Source organism: Neomonachus schauinslandi, chromosome 11, assembly GCF_002201575.2.
Source record: "Neomonachus schauinslandi chromosome 11, ASM220157v2, whole genome shotgun sequence".
NCBI classification, from domain to species: Eukaryota; Metazoa; Chordata; class Mammalia; order Carnivora; family Phocidae; genus Neomonachus; species Neomonachus schauinslandi.
Genome location: NC_058413.1, coordinates 48,069,560 through 48,093,260, shown reverse-complemented (window position 1 = coordinate 48,093,260; position 23,701 = coordinate 48,069,560). Strand labels below are relative to the sequence as shown.

At 54.9% G+C, this 23,701-nt stretch overlaps 1 protein-coding gene across 2 annotated transcripts in view; it reads right to left on the bottom strand.

Moving 5' to 3' along the window:
- Positions 1-23,689, bottom strand: part of LMO1 (LIM domain only 1) — a 40,549-nt gene extending 16,860 nt beyond the window's left edge. Inside the window, exon 1 of one of the 2 annotated variants that reach the window (XM_021685741.2) lies at positions 23,613-23,689. In XM_021685741.2, the coding sequence (XP_021541416.1) occupies positions 23,613-23,634 (22 nt within the window). In that variant the 5' untranslated portion in view covers positions 23,635-23,689. Of the gene's footprint in view, positions 1-18,872; positions 18,894-23,612 lie in introns of those variants that run through there. The other variant, XM_021685742.1, reaches the window with a different exon arrangement.
- Between the last annotated feature and the right edge of the window lie 12 nt (positions 23,690-23,701).

Genomic DNA, 23,701 nt, shown 5'->3' with positions numbered 1-23,701 from the left:
GATGAAGCCATTTAGAAGAAGACCTTGGGAGTCGGACAGGCAGGGTTTGCATCTTAGACCAGCCACGGGCTCCCAGAGAGATCTTGGTTCAGAAATGGATTTCCCTTCCAGAAACCGGGTGGGAGAAAGCTTGCTGTGAGTGTGTGTCTTGGAGAGCAGGCCCTGTGAAGTCAGAGTGGTCTGCAGCCCCCAGCGCAAAGGGAAAGAAAGTATCCTGCATGTGAGTCAGTAGGGCAAGCTGGCTGCCGGGCGAGCTGGTGTGGCTGCCACAGGCCGTATCATCTAAGGCATGGTGTCTGCCACCAAGGAGCTGACAATCGTGGAGTGCTGAGTATCGTTCTGGGCCTGGCATGGTGAGATGGACAGGGACACACCAGGCAGCAGGCCTCATCAGGCAGCTGAGCAGAACAGACTGCTCAGCCAAACCCTGGAAAAGGCCCCCAGGCCCGTAGTAGGAAGGCCTTAGAGGCTCGGGCCGGCAGAGGACGCTGCTGGCAGCCTCAGCTGTGGTCCCCCTGCTCCTGCCTGGGTCCCTGCTCAGCCACATTTGTTCCTCCAAGGGTATGATCGGTCCACCACTGATGGCTTCTCCATCTCTGGGTGGAGAAGCAGGTCCATGACAAGCCTCTCTGGCCCCAATGACCTCACAACCCCTGCTCCCCAGTTCTCTGAATCTCAGGCCACTGTTCCTTTAAGCCACGCTCCTGAGACATAAACACGAGTGACTGTGAATTACTACTCTTCAGCTGAGAGACTACAGAAGGGGTGGCTGAAGCCTCGGGCCCACAGAGACCTCCCAGGGAGCCCGGAGCCCCTTTTGGAATGAGGAGCACAGGGAAAGGGCTGGGGTTGCCGGACCACATATGGGAGAGGAGGCCAGGGCTCCCCACCCCTCCCGCCCCCCAGCTTGGGAGTGGGCTGCCAGCTCTGTAAGGAAATTACAACATGGGCCTGGGTAATGCTCCTTTTAGTTACAGCATAAACTGCAGCAATAAAGCGTACCTGGGGAATGTTTAGAGAAAGCACTAATGATTTCTTCCCCAGTGGTTAATAAATTCACTTCCAGATCAATTTGTTCGCGATAGAGCCCGGCGAGCGGAACCCGCGCGGCGGGCACAGCCGAGTGTGTCTTTTTCAGTATAAATGATTTATTACGATGATTAGCGGCACATAAACAATTTAAAATACAACGCTAATTAGTTTGGGGAAGAAAGGAGGGGAAAAGCCACCCTGCCTCTCTCCCCATTGTGTTCTACTTCCCTAAGTGTGTACTTTTTAATTAAATCCAAATGTCACAATAAATTTAAAGTGTTTTATTACCACTCGGGGTAAGTAAGGCAGTCATGCAAGCCCCCCCTCTCAGGCATCTACGGGCCCAGCTGGGGGAGAGGATTGGGGGCACCAGCAAGGCCTGTCTACACACTCTCCTGGAGGCGGGAGTTCTTTCTTGAGTCCCCTGGAAACCCCTCCTGATTTCTGGCAGCCCCAGGCTGGGGAACACTGGGCCTGCCCGGGAGACCACCCACCTCTCACCTTCCTGGCCAGCCCAGGTGATGCCTCCTCCTTAGCATCGGTCCTGAACCGCCCAGCCACTTCTCCATGGTCCAGGAATACTCTGTACCCTCTCCAAGCTCTCCACCTGTGCGAAGGGTGTAGGTTACACCTTCTGTTTTCCCGGAGGCACACTTGCCCCTTCATATACAGCATCTCAGCACATTCCCCAGTGCGAGGAGTAGCAATTACAGTTCCAATTTTATGGTTGGGGAAATTGAGGCTCACAGAGGTGGAGCGACTTAGCCAAAGACACGCAGCTATCAAGTGGACTTTTGCCAAGTCCTTATTCATATAGCACCGTTCTACCTCGGAGCCCTTACCGGGCCATGTCTGGGGCCTCATTTCCCAGTGCCCAGGGTGGGGCATGAAACGTGGTGGTGGCTCAGGCAGGCCTTTCCGGAGTGTAGAGCCCGGCCTCACCCAGAGACACACGTGAGGCAGGAGTTCAGGCAAGGGAGCTGGACTCTCATGAGTCCAGGGTCAAGGTCAGGCTCTGTCATTGGCCCACAATGTAACCTCAGTCAGGTCCTTTGGCCTCTCTGAGCTTTGCCTTCCCCGTCAGCAAAATGGGAACATGACACCCAACTCACAGGGCTAAGGAACCAAAGTAGCTAACAGCAGCAGAATGCTTTGCAATCCCTGACATGCTGTGGAAGTAACAAGTACTAACAGAGGCCCTTAAGGTGAGCAGGGATCCCTGAGAACCCCATGTCACAGATCAGAAAACTGAAGCCAGCAGGGGAAAGGACTTACCCAGGGTTCCCCCGAAACTTAGCAGCCCAGGAGGGGCCAGGCAAGGAAGCTCAGACAGCCAAGGATTTCTCTCTGAAATACTCAGGCACTGCTTATTTGAAATGAAAAACACATATCCCTACACACAGAGTTCCCATATGACCCGGCAATTCCACTCCTAAGCATATACCCAAGAAATAGTAAAAACATGTGCCCACACAAAATCTTGTATACGAATGTTCGTATCAGCATTACTCGCAATAGCTAAAAAGGATGCATGGATAAATAAAATGTGATATGTACACACAGTGGAATATTAGTTGGTCATAAAAGGGAAGTACTGATTCATGCTACAACATGGATGAACCTTGAAAATGTCAGGCTAGGAAAAAAGTCAGCCACAAATACCACATGTTGTATGATTTCACTTATATGAAAAGTTCAGAACAGGTAAATCCACAGAGACAGAAAATAGATCTGTGGTTGCCGGGGCCGGGGGGGGGGGGGGGGGGGGGGATGGGGAGTGACTGCTAATGGGTATGAAGTTTCTTTTCAGGGTGACGGAAATGTTCTTGAATTAGGTAGAGGGGATGGTTGCACAACTGTGAATACACTAAAAACCACTGAATTATACATTTTAAAACATAAAAAACCACTGAATTATACATTTAAAAACATCTCAATAAAGCCATTAGAAAGCAAAACAAAACAAACACCCCTTTGAGAACAGGAGAAACCAGCTGAAAAGAAGGTCCAGTCCTAGGGTCAGGGGAGGGTGCCTGGGAGGTGCAGCAGTCAGCCCTCGCAGGGAAGTCAGGCCCTGCTCCCCCCATCTCCCGTTGGCTGCTCCCCAGAGCATCCCCTTGCCTGCCTTCCTTGTCCCCCCATCCAGAAATCTGGCTGAACCCACTTTTCCAGCCCTGTTTCCCAGGGATCCACCACTCTCCTCTGATCTGTCTGCTTCCACCACTGCATTCACGTTTTGTCTTCTGTTGCAATTCCTGCATCTTTGGAGGCCTATGCCCTACCCACAAATTGTGCGTGCCCATGGGAGAGGGTGCCTCTCTCAGACCTTGAGCTTGTCCCACACTGGGTACCACGAGTTAGGCTATGTGCATAATGAATAAGATCACAGTGAGGCCCTCCAGGCTCCCAGCCCAGGCTCAGCTAAGGAGGGCTGCCCTCTCCCAGAGCCTGGGAGCCCCCCTGGGACAGGGTGTGCAGGCTTGGATCCAGGCTATGGAGGCCAGGGAGGAACTGGGCAAGGCTACCTCTGGGTGAAATGAATACCGAATACTGCCGGAGGAAGAGCGCGCACACAGTGCCCAGGCTCAGGACCGCTTCCTTTGCGGCTCATCTGAGAGGGTGACTCAAGAAGATGAAGCACCCTGGCCAACAGGGGGCGCCAGGCCCACGCCGTGACAGGCACACCCCGCCACGCTGAGGCTGGAGGTTGAAAGCTGGGGCACCTCAGGCCTCATCTCAGCACACAGACCAGCCCCAAGGAGGGGACAGGACAGCTCTGGTCACTAGAGGAGGATGTCTGTGCCATGGGGACGAGAGGACATAAGCCCGGGTTCTAGGCATGAGCCTGGTTCCATGAGTCTTCATGGCTTCATCATGGGCTGCTTGTCTCAGGAAGCAGCCCCTTAAGGGAAACGATCCCCCAGCTTCTCCAAACTTCTCCGAAGTCCTACAGGTCCTGGGGCTGAGGGGACCCCTCAGGGGTAAGGGGTGGAAGCTACCTTCCCTTTATGCAGCCACCATGTTCTAACTACTCCTCGGGTGGGCACAGTGCTGTCCCACGGGCCAAACTCACGCAAACATAGTCTCCCATCTGAGTTCTGCGCAAGGGGCAGGGAGGCCGCTCTGGGCCCTAGTTTCCCTGTGGGGAAACAGGCTCGGGGAGGACACATGGTGCGGCCCAGGGTCACACAGCGCTGGGTGGAAGAGCAAGACTTGCCTGACAGCTCACCACCAGAGGAAGGCAGAGCAGGACTGGGATCCAAAGCCCACACCGACTGCCTCCCTCCCAAGGCCAAAGAAAGCCACCTCTGCAGGAAGTTGTCACCAGCTCCTGCAGCCGCTGTTGCTCTTAGCGAATTTGAGAGATTTCAAATCTGCCTGCATCTGGGCTGATGCTCTGGGGGTTGCTCTCCTCTTGGCGGAGGGAATCCAAAGCCTTACCCCCCATAAGAGAAAGCACAGCTGCTGGGATGTGGGGCTTGCAGAGAAGAGGTTGTGGTCCCGAGACAGGATGGAGCGGGCCGGCTGGGTTCCGAGGCCCTGGGCAGCCAGGCAGGAGCGGGGCCACCCACGGATGCCCCTGAGAGTCAGCTCACTGCAGAGGCAAGACCTTAGACTCCTTTGCACCACACGGAGGTGCCCTGAGACACAAAGATTCTGTTCTTCTCAGGGCCCATCTTAGCTATATATATAATTAGAGGGCAGACTACATCAGATACAGATAAGGTAGAAATATGTAGCTCTTTCCCAGAATCAGAAGCTCTCATGGAAGCCAGTCTGAGAAAGAAAACTGGCCCAGAGCTAGGAGGGCCAAGAAACTCTTTAAGGACAGATCACACGAAGCAGAGGGGTTAGGAGCTGGCCCATGGGTGGCTAGGCAGGTCTGGACTGGCTGCTTCCCTGCCCTGGTGTGCTCCTGCCTGCCTCAGGCCCATGGGCTTCAGATCATTCCTTTGGAGCCTGGAAAGCCAGGATCTCGGTCCAGTCATGGGGCAGCAACAGAGAGGAAGGGGAGGGTCAGGGGAAGCCTCGGGCCAAAGCTGGGCAGAGCAAGCAAGGGCCCCTGGGACGGAGGTAGGTGAGGCCCGGTGTGCAGCCAGGACCTTTAGTCTGCCTTCCCTGGGGCTCAACTCCGGAAGTTCAGGCCCTGCTGTTGGCAGCTAAGAGGCTCTAGTCGGGATCTTGATCCTGGGAAACCTCAGATGAGCCACCACATTCCCAAGGCCACAGCTCCAGCCATGCCCTCTACCCTTCTTTTCCTGGACTTCAGCTGCCTCCTCTCTGACCACCCAGACCCCCATCTGCACCCTGCCCCCTCACATGCCCAGACTGCAGGCTCACGAAACTGAACGAAGGAAGGAAGGAGCAGGGAGCAGTCTGAGGCTGGAGGGGTGGGAAGCGGACACCCTGGAAAGCTCAAAAGGAAGAATGCTTCCCCCCTCACATCATGCACTGTTTTTGCTGCCCCTAATGTTATCTCCTCTGATTTATTTTCCCCAGAGTAGCTGTGGTATAATATATTTGGTCTTTGTCTCTGGTTCCTGGCACAGAGCTCCTAAAATCCTTGGAGTTTCCTGAGTGATAGGACTATCTTTTGTGATTCGTGAGGAGCCCCTTCTGAGCACACCTGCATTTATACTCCCGAGGTGACTTAAGGCGAGGCCCCCAGCTAGCCTCAGGGTGGGGCTGGTCCTGGTCACCAGAAAGACCAAGCAATAGGAAGGCTGGAACTTCCAGCCCTATGCACTGACAGACCTCCAGGAAAGACAGGGAGGGGGCTGGAGATTAAGCTTTACAAAAACTCTTGAACAAGACTTGATGAGCTCTGGGTTGGTGAATGCGTCCAGGTGCCAGGAGGGTGGTGCAACCCACATCCCTGGGGAACAGAGCTCCTGGGCTTGGGAACCACCCGCCCAGATCTCGCCCTATGTACCTCTTCATCTGTATCCTATACAACGAACTGGTCAATGTAAGAAAATGTTTCCCTGAGTTCCGTGAGCTTTCCTAGCAAATTCTCTAACCTGAGGAGGGGATTGTGGGAACCCCGATTTATAGCAGGCTGGTCAGAAGTAGAGATGACAACTGGGATTTGTGATTGGCCTCCGAAGTGGGGGCAGTCTTGTGGGACTGAGCCCTTAAACCTGCAGGAGCTAATATATTAGCTAGATAGTGTCAGAATTGAGTTAAATTGTAGGACACCTAGTCTGTGTCCACTGAGAATTGGAGAACTGCTGGGTGGTGCTGGAAAACATGCCAGAGTAGTACAAATAGTCTCAACAAAGTGTAAGTCTGGGGTGCCTGGGTGGCTCAGTTGGTTAAACGTTTGCCTTCAGCTCAGGTCATGATCTCAGGGTCCTGGGATCGAGCCCTGCTCCCTGCTCAGTGGGGAGTCCACCTCTCCCCCTCCATCTGCTGCTCCCCCTGCATGTGCACGCTCTCTCTCTCAAATAATAAATAAATAAAATCTTTAAAAAGGAGACAAAGCAATCCTTGTGATCCTCTCTGCTCCCCTCCCAACCTCCTTTGCCTGTTCATTCATTCACTCACCATTCCCTTAACAAATAATTGCTAAGCATCTACTACTAGGAACTGGCCGCTAAACTGTATATTTTAACAAGAATTATACTAACATTGATGATTTTTTGTCAAGAAAGTAGTTATTAATGAGCTTCATTAAGTCAGTTTGATTCCTTGATCAATTTTCTAGTCACTAGTGTTAAACGAAGATTTTTTTTTTGCCCCTTCCCCATTTTTATTTTACTAGAATTCCTTTTTTTTTTTTTTTTTCCTGGCACTTAAAACAATTTTCTTTAAAAAATTCCTTTTTGGAATTATTTTCATTGGGATTGATTATTTTTAAATTTAAAGTGACTATTTGGTTCATGATCAGTTTTTGGCTCATATTAAATCTTATTAACTACAGCTTTTGACACCGTTGAGATTTCTTCTGTGATAATTATTTTACCAAAAAATATCTCCTGAGCCAACTCTGGCAGATCTAAATTTTCTCAGGAAGATTTGATTCCTCTGTCAATTTTTAGTCAATAACATATTTTGCCAGGTGCAGTCTTAACTGTTGCCAGTTTTGCTTTGTGTTAATTATTTCAACCAATTTTGATTTTTTTTCCTGGATCATATTTTTTATTTTTACATTTTCAATAATATTAATGAGATGTTATTCTCACACACAGGCATATTTTAGCACTGATCTGATAAAGCATTCTGAGGATCAAAGAACAGTGTGAAAACATCCATGGGGCAGAAAGGCAGGTCACACTCTGCACTTGGGCTGAGTACCAGGTCAGAAGCCGGTACCTGAGGGAGAGCTGCCCCGTGCCCTCTGTTCCTCCAGAGCCTTAGCCCCTGCCAAGACACCTCACAGATGGGGAAGAGCTTCTGGCTGGAGTGAGAGGAGCTGCCTATAAGAGGCAGCCTCTGACCGACAGGCAAAGAGATGGGGTACAGCTCTGGCATCCCGTCATGGGCTGGAGTCTGCCTCTGCTGGGCTTCAGACTTTTCTACCCAGAAAGTATCTCTGAGACATTCAGCTGAGAGAGGACCCAGATGCTTCTTGGTGCCTTAGTATCCCTGCCATAAAAAGGGGGTGGGGGGCGGGTAACTAATCAGGGTCCTTCTAGGCCTGAGGCTGTGACTTCTGGTTCACTGGCCTCCAGGCTCTGGGCCTGCTTCAGGGGTCCCCTCTAGCTCTTAGCTGAGGCTCTGCCTGGGAATAGCTGGAAATGAGACAGCCCACCTGGATTCAAAGGTGGCAAGACCGAGTATGGAGGGCTGGAGGCGACAGATGTTCTCACCTGGGATCTCTACTTCTCTGACCCCAGGACACCAAAGAAAGACAAAGAAACCTGGTCAGGGAGGTTATTCTCCTGGCCTTGGCCTCAATACACTCATTCCCCACAGACATGTCTCCATACCCAGGACCACCAGGCAGCAAGCAGCCCGCAACCCCTGAATGTAAATGGTGAAGCACAGACCCAGAGAGCCGAAGGGGCCTGCCTTGCCCAGGGACAGACTGGCAGTAGGGGTGGGGGGGCAGAGCCAGGCTGTGGATGCAGGAGTTCTGGCTCCCAGCCCTGGGCTCCAGCCCATAGGAGAGCCTCCGTCAGTCCTGCTCCCATGTGAAGAGCTGCTCAAGTGGTCTCTGCCCAGGCCGCCTCAAAGATGCTGGCTGCCCCTGGCCTGGCAACAGCTGGGGAGGGGTTGAGGGCCTCAGTCCAACAGCTGCAGGAAGACTGGCTCAGGGAGGAACCACCGTCCCCCTCTCCCAGGGTCACCACTGAGTGAGAAGAGAGGCCCTAGGGTAACAGACAGCTGCGCGGCAGGCTCCCAATGTCCTCCATAGACCTACCATCTGTGACACGAGGAATCCAGCAGTTCCCATCCCCGGTCCTGGTCCCTGCTTGTGCTTACAGTCAGTGCTATTGCCTCTCACCATCAGGGCCGGGGAGGCCTGGGAGTGCCTTTATCACCACCTCCCCAGGCTCATGGGAGGTGGAGGCCTGGTTCTCATCTGAACTCTGCCACATACCGACTTGCCGGGCTATCCTAGGCAAGTGTCTTTCCCTCTCTGAGCACAACCTACTCCTCTGCAAAATGGAGCTAGTGTTTGATCTCCCAGCCTCCCAAGGGGGCTGTGAAGATTTCATGAAAGGCTTTGAGACATCCGTGGCCTTCCCTGGTGTGAGGCAGAGGCAACGGGCCTTCTGGGGATGAAGCTGACGTTTCATTCTCTCTGGGGGCAGCTAAACTGTTGGCCACCTGGGGCCAGAGTTTGCTGATCTCTCACGGTAGGCTGATATCTAAGATGGTCCCCAACGATCCCATTTTCTGGTGTTCATGACCTTGTGTAATACCCCCAGTTCCTTGAGTTCAAGCTGGACCTAGTGACTGGCTCCCAAGGAAGAAAATACAGCCAAAGTGATGGAATGTCACATCTGTGATGAGATGTGTCATATCTTATAAAAGACTGTGACTTCCTGCTTGCTAGCAGACACTCTCTCGATGGTTTTAAGGAAACAAGCTGCCATATTGGAGAGGCCCATGTGGCACAGAAATGATGGCTGTCCCTGATCCACAGTCAGTGAGGAATGGAAGCCCTCAGCCCAACAGCCCAGGAGGAATTGAATCCTGCCAACAACCAAATGAGTGAACTGGGAAGCTCAATCCCCAGATGGATCTTGACATGAGACCACGGCCCCAGCCAATGCCTCAATTATCATCTGTAAAAAAGCCTGAGCTAGAGGACCCAGCTAAGCTGTACCTGGACTCCTGACCCACGGAAACGATGCGATTAACAAGTGGGTGTTGTTTTAAGATGCTCAATTGTGAAATAATTTGTTACGCAGCAATAGGTAGCGAATACACTACTACGTTGGCATACCACACAGGACGGGGGCCTCTCCTCAGGCCAGAGAGGGGGCACCCTGCAGACCCATCTCAGCCCCATAAGCCATTCTGTTGTGAGTTTCCCTCCGGAGTCCAGTCCTTGCTATGGGGTACTATGAGGAGCCCAGAGGACAGATTCCCCCAGCTTGCAGCTGGGCAGGCCGGGAAAGTGGGCAGAGCTGACCCACCTCCTGAAGCCAAGGCCCAGGTCCTTTCCAAAAAGCAATCCTGCCAGGGCTCCGAACCCCACGTGTGTCTGGAGCAGAGTAAGTGTTTCAAAGTATAACCATTTCCGCTTTCTCCCCTGCTCCTCACTAAAACCTGACAAAGTTTATGGAACTGTACCAACCATTTGTAAGACCATCAGGAGCTTGGCCTACTGAAGGCTCAACGGACCTAAAAGGGAGTCGTGATCACACCCAATTGACCGGTCAGAACTACTATTACAATTCACTATCCAGAATCACGAAGTGGCAGAGGTGGGATCTGAACACGGTCTGTCTGACTCAAAGCCCACACTAGTTCCACTCACTTTACAAATGGGGAAGCTGAGAAACAGAGATCAAGCATCCAGATGGCACCTGTAGGCAGCCCCCACGCAATCCTTCCCAGACACCAGGGATCAGGAATTGGAGTTTTTAAAGATTCAGGGAGGGGAGAGACAGGACAAAGCAGGTGCCAGCCATGGGCTGCAGGAGCCCCGGCCAGAGCTGCTCCCTCTTACGTGGGAAGAACGGGTCTCCCTCCCCTCTCCGCCAAGTCATCACACCAACCGGCGAGGCTGAATTATTAAAACTCCCTTCTGGGGTACCACACGGGTGTTTCTCCACTGAGACTCCGAGCAGAGGGGAGGCTGCTCCCGCCCCACAATATTAAAATGTCAGGAGTTTAAGGCCTGCGCTGGTTGAGTCATAAGTTATCAGCACCCAGTGAGGGCCGACAGAATGCCTCCCTTAAATTATTAAGCAGAAAGCATCAGACTGTAATATTTTGCTAAACCAAAGTACAGACACAGACAAAGATGTCATTTCAATATTTGAAACCAGCAAGTTTAATTTAAAATAAGAGCAAACCAATAAGCTCAGAACATAGTGGCGTATGAGAGGAAAATTATACTGTGAGAGGGAAAAAAAGTGGAAGGACTTAAGAAATTTATAAAAGTAATCTCCAAGTGGAAATTAGAAATCAAGGCCTAGAAACAGAATAACACAAAAGAAATATTACTGTCCACTTTCTAAATCAATATAACACTGCTCCACGCCGGAATTACCATGGTAACTCAAGTAAAAAGAATCAAGCAATTCTTATTATTTCAAAATAAAATCACAGCCTGAAGCCTGGGTTTTATTACAACCACTGATAGATCGCTGGCTTGTATTTATCTGAAATATTGCTTTTCAATCAGCTGGTTTATGAATGTACACAGGCCTCTCACCAGCCCACTTACTGCCCCGTTTTTGAGGCGAGGGGCTAACCAATGAATTGATTCCTGCCTGGCTGCATCTGCATATAGACCCAGGCTTGAGTCAGCGCGGGTAAGCACGGAGCTTCTCACCCCTTGCACCCATCCAGTAGCATCGCAGGACAGAGAGGAAAAGCCTGAGAAGGCAGTGGGGGCTGAGCTCATTGTGGTTCCCCTCCAGGCTTGCCCTCCAATGGCAGCCCCGGAAAAACTGCCCTGGCCAGCCAGCCTCCCTCCCCTTGTCCCCAGCCATCCTCTTTCTGGCTCCTCCTCGGCTCCCTTGAACCCGCCCTCCCCCCAGTCCACCTGCTGCAACAGGGAGGCGACAGAGCACACCCTGCAGTAAAGATGGCCTGAACTCTGGCACTTGCAAGTGTGGGACCTGCGACCAATTACACAGCCTCTTTGGATAGCAGTTTTCTCATCTGTGAAATGAGGATAATACATGTGGCTTTTTCCCAGGGTGGTTCAGGGTATTCAATGAGATCATACGTGGAAGATGCTTTGGTGGAATGAGTACAGAAATGGCCCCAATTCTCTACCCCTCCTGCTGGTAGGCATGCATGCCCTTTGCAATGTGACTTTCCACCTCCTCCCTTCAAGAGCAGACTCTGACCGCCCCCATCCTACCCCCAAATTCGGGCTGGCCTTGGGATTCATTCTGGCCACAGAATGTGGCCGAAGTGAAAACCTCCCAGAGCCAAGCCCAGGCCTCAGGAAACCTTGTGTCCCTCCTGACCCGTCTTTACTATGAGAACGGGCTGGAAGAGCTTGCTGGATGATGAGGGACGCTTATACCCCCAGCGTCCAGATCAGCCGTCTGCCAGGCATGAGACAGTCCAGCTGAGACCCGAGAAACCACTCAGCCAAGCCCAGCCTAAAGCACTGACCTACAGATTCAAGAGCTAAATGGATGCTTGTTTTTTTGAGCCTCTGAGTTTGGGGGTGGGGCGGTTGGTTATGCAGCAATAACTTACTGATACATGTGCAGAGCACAACCCCTCACTTTTAAGTAAGGGTTCACACATAGCAAGTGTTTATATGAGCCCTAAACACTGACAGGCTAAGGTCAAAGAGATCACACTGTATCTGTGCAGAGAGCAAGGTCACTGCACAGAGGCATGAGGCTTCCTGGTTGGTCAAGTGTGTACATGGACATTAGGTGCCAGTTAGGCATTGCTCCCATTACAGAGGTGTGAAAACTGAGGCCCCGTAAGTTGTCTGGAGTCACACCGCAGTCAGCTGGGACTAGCACCGGGTCTCCTGAAGCATGCCAGTAGGCTGTGCCTGAAGACAGTAGGCCACTCAAGGAAGTTCAGCTGGGAAGAGGCAGGAGCTAGGAGCTAGTGACCCAATCTGACCCAGCAGGCCTGCACTCTGGGACATCTGCCCCTGCAACCTGGACCAGCCTGCTCAGTCCTCTCTCACCCCCTGCTTTTAATTTGCCCCAAGCTGTGTTGGCCACTGTGGACGCCTGCCTTAGACAAAACACAAAATGAATGCGCTCCAACAAAAGACCACCAAGGGAGGGTGGATGTGACTCTGAGCACGGCCTGGAATGGTCTGTAAGAGGGTCTGGCCACCTGTAGGCTCCTGCAAGGCCAACTACAGGGGAAAGGGCATGCCAGGCAGGGGAACACCATGAACAAGAGCGCGGTGGCAGTCGCGGGGTCTGCCTGGAACACGGCACAGCCGGGTCTCGCGCACAACGTCAGGGCAGCACAGACCAGGGCCCTGGCTCTAGTGGGCACCAGGAGCAAGATGCCAGGGGGATGGGGAGGCCAGGCAGCAGAACAGAAATAGGTGGGGCCAGAGCCCCAGATGAATGCAATCCAGTTGTGTGCTGATCACACACACAATTCACAATTGGCTCCGCCAATGTCCATGGGGTTAATAGTCCCACCATGGCTGATTTCCCGCTACCAGTGTGATGCCACCGAACTCCAGAGCTGGGAAGACAGGTGTAAGATCAGCTCTTGTAGGCCAACACAAGCCGACTCCACTGGTGTGGTCCTATCCCGAGTGCAGGCCTGCCAGGCCAACTCACTCTAGCAGCACTGGGAAGAGTTAAGCCTGAGGGGGGGAGGATGCCCTCCGTGCCTCAGCGTCCTTCCACCACAGGCAGGGCGGGCAGGCAGGCAGGATGGGCTAAATGCCATCTGCACCTCTGGGGCTGCTCTAGTCCATGAAGACCCTGCACCTGCCACAGGACTAACATTTGAGGACAGAACTGTGTCCTGTGGGCCGTCAGCAGGCTGGCTGGGGCCACAACTGGGATGCTCAGGCACCTGGCAGCAGGACAGGTGATGTCCCTCCTAATCGGACTTTTCTACCACCCAGCCTCATCATGCCTCAGGGCAAAGATCAGAGGGCACGGAACCTGGGCAGAGAACCCAGAAAGATGCTGAAGCTCTGGGTTCCCTACATGAGCCCGGGCAACTCTCCTGCCACTTTCAGCCTTGACTGTCCCCCTGTAGATGGAAGGGCTTGCAGAGAGGGGTCTTGGAGGCTTCTTCCGACAACGTTACCTGCCTTGGGGATCTGGTTAGTGGTAAGTAGTGAAGTCAGCCTGCCTCCTGGATAGCAGTGATCAGTGGTCATGATGGATAAACTGGAAGAGGGAGAGTGAGTGAACAAGGCAGCACATTGGGCACCGGATTATTTGATCATATTGTAACTGTGTGGAGAACAATGTCACCTCACACCAGCATGAGGCTTCCTCCTGGTTTATCAGGTGTATACATGGACATCATCTCATTTCATTCTCATTAACCACCCAACCAGTTAGATGCAACTGTTCTCATTGTAGAGATGAGAGCTAGAGAGGCAGAGTAACCCGAGCATTGGGTGGGCATTGGGTGGGTACAAACCCACAGTGGACATGTTGGACCTGCAGAGCTTAGCAGGGCGGTGGAAGTGGCAGCCAGCCCACTGGTTCCTGGCATGCTGTGGTACCAATGCCCTTTTCTCTACCTTCCTCCCTAACTCCTTCCAGTCTCCTTCCCGATCAGTGGCTCCTCTGGGCCGTGGAGGTGGATCTGAACAGCAGCCTTGGCCTGCTGTCTCCTTGGGGGCAGCTCTGGAGGGGGCCCACATTTGCTGAAGACCCCAGAATGGCTTGGGTCCTGCCCCTCAGTAGGCTCCCCAGCTCTGTCTTCTGCTCAGAGAAGGCCCGGCCCCGTCCAACCATGGCCACTTCCCAACTCTAGCAGCCGTGCACGCACAGCCCACTGCACCGAGGCCGAACCTCATGTTCCTCTGCCCGTGACCACAGAGGGGTGGCCGCCCATGCCCGCTGGCAATCATCCATCTGTTCCAAGGGAGAGAGACCAAAATAGATCTCTTCTTGGTCCTACTCACAAATGGGGCCCTGCTGGGAGGCTCCTTAAATGGAAGTGGGTGGGGCGGCCTCCAGGTCTGACTCTGGGACCCCGGCTGGGGTGGGGAAGCAGCTCTCTGAGGTATGAGAGGCAGGCCCCGGCTCTAGGAGAACGCACATTTCCTTGTGCTAAAAGCATCTTTGTGGGACATGTTCAGAAAAAGAGAGACAGTAAGACAGAAAGGCAGCTACAGAGGCCAAGTGAGTGGCCACGTCAGCGCCAAGCCCCGGCACGCAAAGGGTGAAGCTTTTAGGCGAGCGGCGGCCAGTGATCTCAGCTTCCCCCAGTCCTAATGCTCCTGAAAAGCTCTCTCCCACTCCCTGTAATTGGGCATCAGTAGTTAATGCAGTATTGACTGCATTACACGCTCCCGTGCCTCCCCTCACTAATGCCAATTGCATCACCTTGTACAGTCACCAGCTTGCTTAGCCAATAGCCGTTAAAAGCAATCCAAATCATGAATCATATGGGAAACTTTTAGCAAGACACTGCCATCCAAGGAGACAATTTACAGTTGAGTTAATCTGGGTACATTAGCGAGACATAGATTCTGGACGACAGACCAATTTATGTTGTTTCCCTGTCCCCCGCCCCACCCCCTTAGTGTTCCGTGTGGGCAAATGAACGGAAGAGCGGGGAACAGAGAGAGAAGCACCTGCTTCTTTACACAAGGCTCCGGGAGGGGGTGAGGGAGACCCGTCTTTATAGGCTCGCTGCCGGGCTGAATTGGGGCAGGAAGGGTAAGCAGCTGTACATGCTGCTCAAGATGTGTGAAGCCTCGTCCCCAGCAGCTGAGGAGGTAGCTGCTGCCGAGCTGCCAGTGGTAGCTGCAGATGGACACCCTCCTCCTCTAGGCCCCGGGCAAGTGTCAAGCCTGGTCCCCCCCACGCCAGGCTCACCAGGCCTTTACACGCCCTCGGCAGACACCAGTGCCTGCTGGGCTCTGCCTTCCTGCTGACCCACTGGGGTCTCTGGCGTGGAAAAGCATCAGGGCGCACTCCCTGCCTCCATCTCTGGGGCCAGGAAGGGTCCCGGCCACACTCTGCTAGGAGAGACCCCGGGGACTTTTGCACTCCGGGGCATGATGGCATAGCCCATGAGGTCCTGCTGAGGGCTGAGCAAAAGCTGGTCAGTCCCCAGGAATAGCCAAGAGCCCGCCCTAGCAGATGAACCAGGTCCACTGTGGAGGCCACACTCATAGCGGTCATTAACAATTGAAGACTCGCTGTCTGGCCCTCCTCAGGCCAGCTCCACTCTCCTTAGGCAATTTTACTTATTCAAAATGCTCTCAGAATCATGTCTGGTGTTTAGCTCTGCAACCCGCCTACTGTTTCCTATGGTCACCCCAGTCTTCCTACGGGGCCACTGCAGAGGCCGCTTACCTGCCTTTCTCCAGCACGCACCCCCAAGAGGGCGCCCGCAGCGTCTCCTGCCCAGTCCCCCCCACAACCCAAGGCTCTCCCTGTGCTTGGGGTTGCCTGGACCCTCTGCTGCCTGCCTCTGAGTACTCAAGGGCCGATTCTCCAATGGCCTGAGGACTAATCTGGTTCTCAGGGCTCAGGGCAGGAGCTCCCGTTGCTCCTTGGAGACTGCAAGCCCCCTCTCCCCCGGAAGGCCCCCAGCCGAGTGCTAGCTCAAGCACCCGTGCCAGGGAAAGAAGGGCTCTTTCTCCGGGAAAGTTGGAGCAGGGCTTCCTTTGCTGACAGGCAGGCCCGATGGCATTTAGAAAGCCCGGACCCTGAGTTCCAGTAAAGTGGAGATGGCTAGGCCAAGAGCAAGCGTCCAAATGAAAGCAATTAATCTTAAAACCAGAAGTTTAACCATTTGCAAAACAGATCTTTCCTCTCTGTGGTGGCCCTTCACTGCTCGACCTAATGGATTACTTTATTAATAATGCACTGTGCTTAAAAGCAAAAAAAAAAATTTTTTTTTCTGACGATTCAATACTTCAGAAAGTCTCTTAAACCCGTTGCTACGGCAAAGCGATTGATATTTTATTATCTTTCAGAAGTGCAACATGAAAGCCCTGCCGCCCAGCAGAGCAAGAGCTTTGGTCCTCGGCAGCTAGCAGACCTGACTTCAACCAGAGGAGCCCCGGCCTCTTCCGACAAGATGCTGTCAGGTGGAGAAAAGGCATTGGGGGTGGTTAATAAGAGCCCCGAGTCCCTGCTGTAGCCAGACAAAGGGTGCGGTGCTGCATCCCGGAGGGATAAGCTTCTTGGGGGCCCTGGGGGGCAAGGCTGCCACCTAGCCCAGAGGGCCACCTGCTGAAAGGGCATAAGTGCCAGGAAGAAATCAGGCAGCAGGCTCAGAGGGACAGATGAGTCGATCCAGAGCCTTTCTCCTTTCCCCAATGGAAGGTGCCACCTTCAGGGTTTCCTGGAATTAGGGGAGGCCAGCCTCTAACGGGGAGTGGAGGGCAGATGTATGAGCAGAAAGATTGCTTTTGGAGGACACCTCTGGGCTGGGCAGGACAAGAATCAAACGGCTCCTCAGGGCCCCAGCTGCCTACTACCTTGCTGGTGCTCTGGGCCCCAGAGCTCAGTGGTATGAACTGTAGGGGGCACCATGTTGTTCAGACTGAGCTGAGTGGGGGACTGAGGGGCATCATGAGCTCTCCTCTGCAAATCTGGCGGAGACGAGCGGAAACACGCAGGCCCAAGGGTGGCTGTCTGGAGGCAGGATACTGGCTAAAATGACCTCCAGGTATCTATTCGTATCCAGGGCTCATCCGAAAATCTTGAGTATCACCGAGCTCAAAGGAACTCTGGGGTGCCTGCACAGAGCACTACCTAGGTGGCAGTGGTGGGGTCATCTTGTTGCATGAGACCAATCTCCCTGCCTGAGGCCTCCCACGTATAGGGCCTGGGTTTTCTCCATTTCTGGCTTGAGCCTGGGGAACAAGCATGCCAAATAACCACGGCTGAAGACATACCCTGAGGTCCACATCTCCGCATGGGGAGAGTACCTCCACACACCGAGGAGGGGCCCTCTGCACTGGCTTCTGCAAGCCCCTCATTTTACCAAGAGGGAAAGTGAAGGCTAGCTCTGGGCATGACTGGTCTGAGAGAACCTGGGGAGCTCATGACAAAAATGCCTCTTCCCTCCTGGTCTGGCCTGACCGGGTCCTTCTTCCTGTCATTCTATACAGAACTGCAGAAGCCTAGTCCTCTGACAGCCCCCAGAGGGATCCTGGAGAGGCCCTGAAGAGCTGAGAGCATACTAGAGATGGAGGTCGCACCCCGGCCAGCCCCTGGCAAATGCATTCTTTTGGCCAGAAGCACTTAGTTGCCCCTTTCCTCTCTTACTGTATACATGCTGAGAAACAGCCTTCAAGGCTCCCCCACATGCCACCGCCAGGCCAGACACTTTAAATGCCCCTCCCTAAAGGAGGTCTCAGAGGCGGTGGGGAGGCTAGGGGCACCAGCATGTGGTAGCAGCGAAGTGCACGTCCTGTGTGACCTTGAGCAAGTCACTTAACTTGGAATTTTCACCAAGTGACCATGTCAGTAACACCACTCACCCAGGCACAGGCCCAGGGGAGACTCCCTAGTATAAGGTCAGAGAATGGCCACCACCATCAATCCAAGGGGATTACTGGTGACACGTGCAAACCACCTTCTCAGTTCCTTACCAGTAGAAACCAGGCGACAGCATGGGTGCCAACAATTACATCCTCATCTCCCTACAACACCAACACACCAGGCAACCCTCACCTACAGGGCAGGAGGGCCCGGGGCCAGCCAAGGAACACCTACTGTTTGGCCGCCCGCGTCTGCGTTTGGGTCACGGGGCACCCACTTGGTTTTACCCTTAAGTGAGCTGCGTTCCCCAACCTCTCCTAAACATACCAGGACCCTTCCAGTCAGGAAGGCTTTGGGGTCTATGGGACCACGTGCTAGAGGCTTGCAGCTACCATGGGCCCCTGTGTTCTGACCTCTGGGGCGCACTGAGGCTCCTGATCACGTCAGGTTCAGGCCATTCTCCAGGGCCTCGCCTGCACGAGTGCTACCGGCCAGTGGCGGGACACTTTCTTCCTCGGGGCCAAACTCCCGCCTGTGCGCTCAGGGGACGGGGAGACAGCGGGCTGGCACAGGAGGCGTCTGTCTCCCCGAGGGGCCGGCGGGCCTTCGCCTCGCCCGCCGGGCGCCCCGGGGCCAGCACGGTCTTCCCGCGCGCCCGCTGGCCGCAAGCTCTGGCGTCCGATTCTCCCGAGGCCCCTGATTTGCTCGGCGCTCCCGGCCTCTCGGGTTACCCGGCCGGCGCGAGGCAGAGCGCGAGGGAGATGGCTGCGGTGAGAGGAGCCGCCGCAAAGACCAGACGCGGCGCGCGGAGCGCCACTGCGCCGAGATCCGAGGGGACCGGAGCCTGCACACGGCCGCCCCACCGCCCGCCCGCCAGCCAGCAGGCTCCCTCACCCCTCCCCCGGCCCCACCTGGCCGCCCCCGCCCCCGGCCCGGCCCCCGGTGCGCCACCCGCCCCCGGCAACCCCGGCACAGCCCGGCGTGTGCGCGCCCGCGTCCCGGCGTGTGCTCCCGCGCGCCGCGGCAGGGGGCGAGGGGGTGCGGGGCGGCGGCCCCCTGCCCGCCACCTACCGTCCTCCTTGTCCAGCACCATCATCTCGGGCGCTCCGTGTCCAGCCGCAGCTCGGCTCGGCCGGGAGAAGGGCGCCGACTCCGGGCGCGCTTCAGCGGGGCGGCCGGTCCTCGGGCAGCGAGCGGGCTCTAATTACCCGCTTGTCCGGCTCTTAACCTAGATTGCACTCAGCTAGAATTACATTCAGGAGCGAAGCACTTCGCAGATACAAAAGCAGTCTCACCTACTTTTGTGCCTCAGAATTGCAAGGAACTACGAACTGCAATTTAGAGAGAGAGAGAGAGAGAGAGAGGGAGAGGGAGAGGGAGAGAGAAGGGGGAAGAGAGGATCAGAGCCGTTTCTTTGATTCTCACCTTCTAAATGGCTCAATTTGCCCAGTATAATCTGTCTTAATGTAATTGCATTTGATAGCTCATAACCCTGGCTCTGGCAACGACACAGCTTTCAGCCTCATAAAGTGTTTTCCCCTCGGATTTAATCTGAATCTCAATCTAAAATTATATTCAAAGAGATGAGGGAATCTCGGCGGCCGTCTCCCGCTGCCTTTCTCCCTCAATGTATGAGGTTTGCACTCCTGCTACTGAATAAATGCACATATTTCCCGAGGCCCCCCTCCCTCCCGGGTTAATGGGGAGTGGAGACGCGCGGCTGCCCGGCTCCGCAGCGCCACCTGGAGGTCGCTCGGCCCTAGCTCGGCGCTTGGTTCTGCGCAGCACCCAGGGTCCTCATCCCAGATATTTGTCCCGTGGACCACGCTTTTTTTCCACTCCCAACCCCTCAGCCCTTAGTTTCTGACCCCCGCCCCCCACCCACCTGGGCGATCTTTCTCTGATCTCGTACCCTCCCTTCCTACCAGCTCTGCCGGAGGCTTCTGGTTGCCTCCTGGATTGTTTGGCAAAGTTAACACTCTGCAGGGTACAAACTCTCCCACTTTGAGTCTTCCAGCATCACCCTTACCCCAGCAACCCCCACCCCGCAAGAGCATCCTAATTCCATAGGGAGCAGGATCCTGTCTCAGCTTCTCTCTGAGCAAGCACAGCATGGCCTTGAAGGTTTTTCTCATTCCAAAACTATTTATTGAGCATGTATTATTCTAAGGCACTGGCGAAACCACAGTGAACAAAAGATTCCTGCTATTTCGGAGTTGAAAATTCTTGCTCTGTAACTCAGGAGGCAGGAAGGAAGATAGTGTCCATCTCCTCTCCTCCTGAACCCTACTTTTCCCCAAGAGCCTTGGGGCTAGTGCCCAGGCTGCCTACTCTAGGAAGGCCACTCTTAAATACCAAGAGCTTTTTTTTTTTTCCCCTCTTGATGGTACCATGTTCCAAGAGGGAATGGAAATATTAATGGATTTTCTAAAGGCCAAGGAGGGCTTCAAAAAGATGTGTCAGAGGTTCATCCCTGGCAGACACTTCTGAGGACTAGACCCAGGCAAGGAGAAGGCAAGAACCACCAGTTGGGATTTCATCCCATCTCTGCCTATTACCAATGGTGGACCTTAGCAAATCACTTTGTCTGGGCCTCAGTTTCCCTGTTTGTGAAGTGGGAGACCTGCTCCGCTATCCAAGGTTGCTGTGGGGATTAGATGAGCTAATGTATGTGAATGTGCCTTGTAAACTGTGGCACCCCGACCATGGGGGGACTTACTGAGTATACATGAGACCTGGAGGCCAGGCTGTGCCCCTGAAGCCCCGGGAGGCTCCAAAGCAGGGTACCTGACAGGGGTGGAAATGGGGGAGTGGGGCTACAGCCCATCTTCCTCTAGCCTAAGCGGGGAAGCCAGGCTTTGAGAAAATAGAAGAGAGGCTGCTTCTAATGAGATGCCTCATCCGCAGCTCAGAGGGTTTCGCTTTCCCCTTCATCTTGAATACTTAATCCTAATAGTCCTTGAGTATATTTGATGTTAAATATACCATTTTGCTCAGCCTCACTGTCCCTCGGGACTGCGAGCTTGAGGTCTCCCCCGCCACTGCAGCCCGAGCTATACCCCGAGGGTCTGAAGGAGGCTTAGGCACTGCTGCTTGGGGCACATTTCGTACCAACCCCTCACCCCAGCCGGAGCTGGGGGCCACACAGGGTCAACGGCAATGGGCCTGACAGGCTGGCAAGGGGTAGCTTCTGGCTCTAGATGCCTCTGTGCTACCTGATTCCTCCATAAGGGCTGCAGCTTTACTCTCAAGTCCCAGGGCCACTCCTCCTCCCTTTCAAGGGTCTGGCCCTGACCCACAAACCAGGACTTGACTAGCTGGAGGCATTTTCCCACTCTCTTGTTCATGTGTTGGGCTTGGGGCTCTGTCCCAACACCAGCTCCCCCAAGCCTCCAATTAGCAGCTACCCCATCAGCATCCCCCTGGGGAGTCGGGGGCCCTGTGCCCCCCACCTCAGGGACAGGAGCAGGCCTGGGCTGCTGAGCCAGGGGCTGAAGAAGCAGGTAGGGTATGTCAGCAGGGGATCGCTGCTGTGTGTGAAGCGCTGCTCATGTCCACAGGCAGCTCTCTCTGCACCCCCAGTTGTGAGCATCGAGCTCCCACAGTGATCTGGAAAAGGGCCTCCACAGAGGCCTTCCACTTTATAGAGCCAGCCAGCAAGCCTTGAAGGGTTTAGGTGACTGGAGCTCTTAGCCAGGAAGGGGCCTGCTGGATGGACAGGGCCAGACATAAGCCTCACCCATCCAGCAGCCACCCTCTCAGCTCATGGGGAATTGCTGGGCAGGCAGGTAACCCCTGTGCCCGGGCCTACGCCCCACCCGAGCTGTCTCCAGGTCCAGGCGCACACTCGCAACACCAGGGTGGAATCCTCGATCCCCTGCGGCTGGGGGAGGTAGTTTGCACCCAACACAGTCCACAGGAGATGAGCATGTACTCTCAAGTCAACGTTGCCAAGAGTGCTCTGGAATGTCCTTGAAATGCCTCTAGGGACAGCAGAGGCAGACCAGCTGATCAGCCCCCAGGTTATGGTGAGGAGAAAGCGGGTGCTCCTGGCTGCCTTTCAAAGTTTGGGGCAGGTCCTAGCAGTTTGTCCCTGCACCTGGCAGGAAAGTCCTGAGGAAGGGTTCCTGCACTGGGTTTGGGAGATGTGTGTAGGGGGGTAGGGGGAGACTCTTTGCCCCAGGGTCTGGGCAGACCAGATATTCCAGAACTCAGCGGAGGCTGTCAGATGTGCCTCAGCCTGAGGGCCCTGCTTCCAACACAGTGCAGCTGTCTCCAAGATGGCGTTACCAGTGGGCTTCACAGGTGAAGCTCACAGAGGTATCTGGACTGACAAGGGCCCCTTCCCTGTGGCCGCCACAGCTGACAGGACCAAGTGACCCCACAGATTTTGCAGCACAATCAGGAGGCCTGCTGGCCAAGTTCAGATGCCCTGCTCTGCCCTCTACTAACACAAAAGCAGCCTAAACACAGGAATTTGCAATTAGCTAGAGTGGAGAAGTACACAGTTGACAAACTTTCCCCCTTTGGTTTCTGGAAGACCTTCTAGGAAGCTGCAGTTACCATCTGTTAGGCCTGGTGGAGGCCTAGGCCAAATCTGCCCCCCAGAAAGCAAGTCTCTCCCATCCTCCCGAAGAAGGCCAAGCCACCCCTGCAAAACAGCTCTGAGAAGGTTGTGGATGTAGGCCTGACACGCTGTCTTGGTTTGTCCAGGACTGAGGGGTTCCCAGGAGGCAGGACTTTTCAGGGCTAAAACCAGACGGTTCCGGGCAAACCAAGACAGTTGAAGACCACAGTGGAAGATGGTAGGCTGGGACAAGGGACTAGTGGCGTCAGAGAGAAAGGTCAGGCAGCCAGACCCTTCCCTGCACACCAGCAGCTGCCTCCCAGCCTCAAATTTCCCCAGCCTCCTGCTCAGGGCTTCATCCTCTCCTCTTCCCCACCCCCGGGGCACTAAGGAACTGCCCTAGCCCCTGGGGATCGTCCCATGGGGCAGCCAGGCTGTGTCTTCTCTTGCAGATCGGTAGTTACAGTGGGAAAGCTGTGAGTTGGACTCAGGGGTGGATCCATATTTTTTGAGAGCCAAGCTTACTTATGCAGTTTAGGGGTCGGGGGTGCTCTTTAAGAAAAGGAATACAAGCCTGCTAACACAAAATGACCACCGAAGGACTATGAAGCTTAAACTTCATTGGCTTCAAGGTAAATCCGCTCCCCGATATTCTGGTTACAGCGCCCGACCCTAGCCAGCAGGGCACCTCCCGACACACTTGGCTGGCGGAACCGTGCCAGGGGTGAAGCAACGTGACCCATCCCTCAGCTATGAAGTTCCAGATCTGAGGGACCCCAGGACCGTGCCGGTTTGCCTGCAGGTTCTCTGGGTATCCCCCTGGGGGAGCCGTTCCGCAGTCGGGGGCGGAAGGGGGGACGCGCAGACACCCAGGGAGCCTAGGAGACTCGGGGGCTGGGGGCACTGCGGGGAAGCCCGCGGCGCGGGTCGCAGAGGCGCTCCCTGTGTCTGCGAGACGGCAAGAGCCAGAGAGAAAGTTCCCGGCCCGAGCGTGCGGGGCTGGCGGGCTCGCGGCGGCCCGGGTGACTTCCCGACCTGGCTGAAGAACCCTGGGGCTGAGCCCCGCACCCCCGGCCCGCACGCCCGCGCGCACACCCAGCGCCGCGCTTCCGGGAAGCGGCCGAGCTGCCGGAGGCTGCCGAGGCCGGCGCGGGGGGACGCTGCCGCCGCGAGGCGAGCGGGGTGGCCTCGGCAGGGCCCGCGCCGCCGCCGCCCGCGCCCTCTCCCCAACCCGGGACACCTACCGTCCTCCTGGTCCAACACCATGGTCCCCCGGCGGCGCCAGCCCAGCACGGGCCGAGGACGCGGAGGGGCACGCGGCTCGGACTCCGCC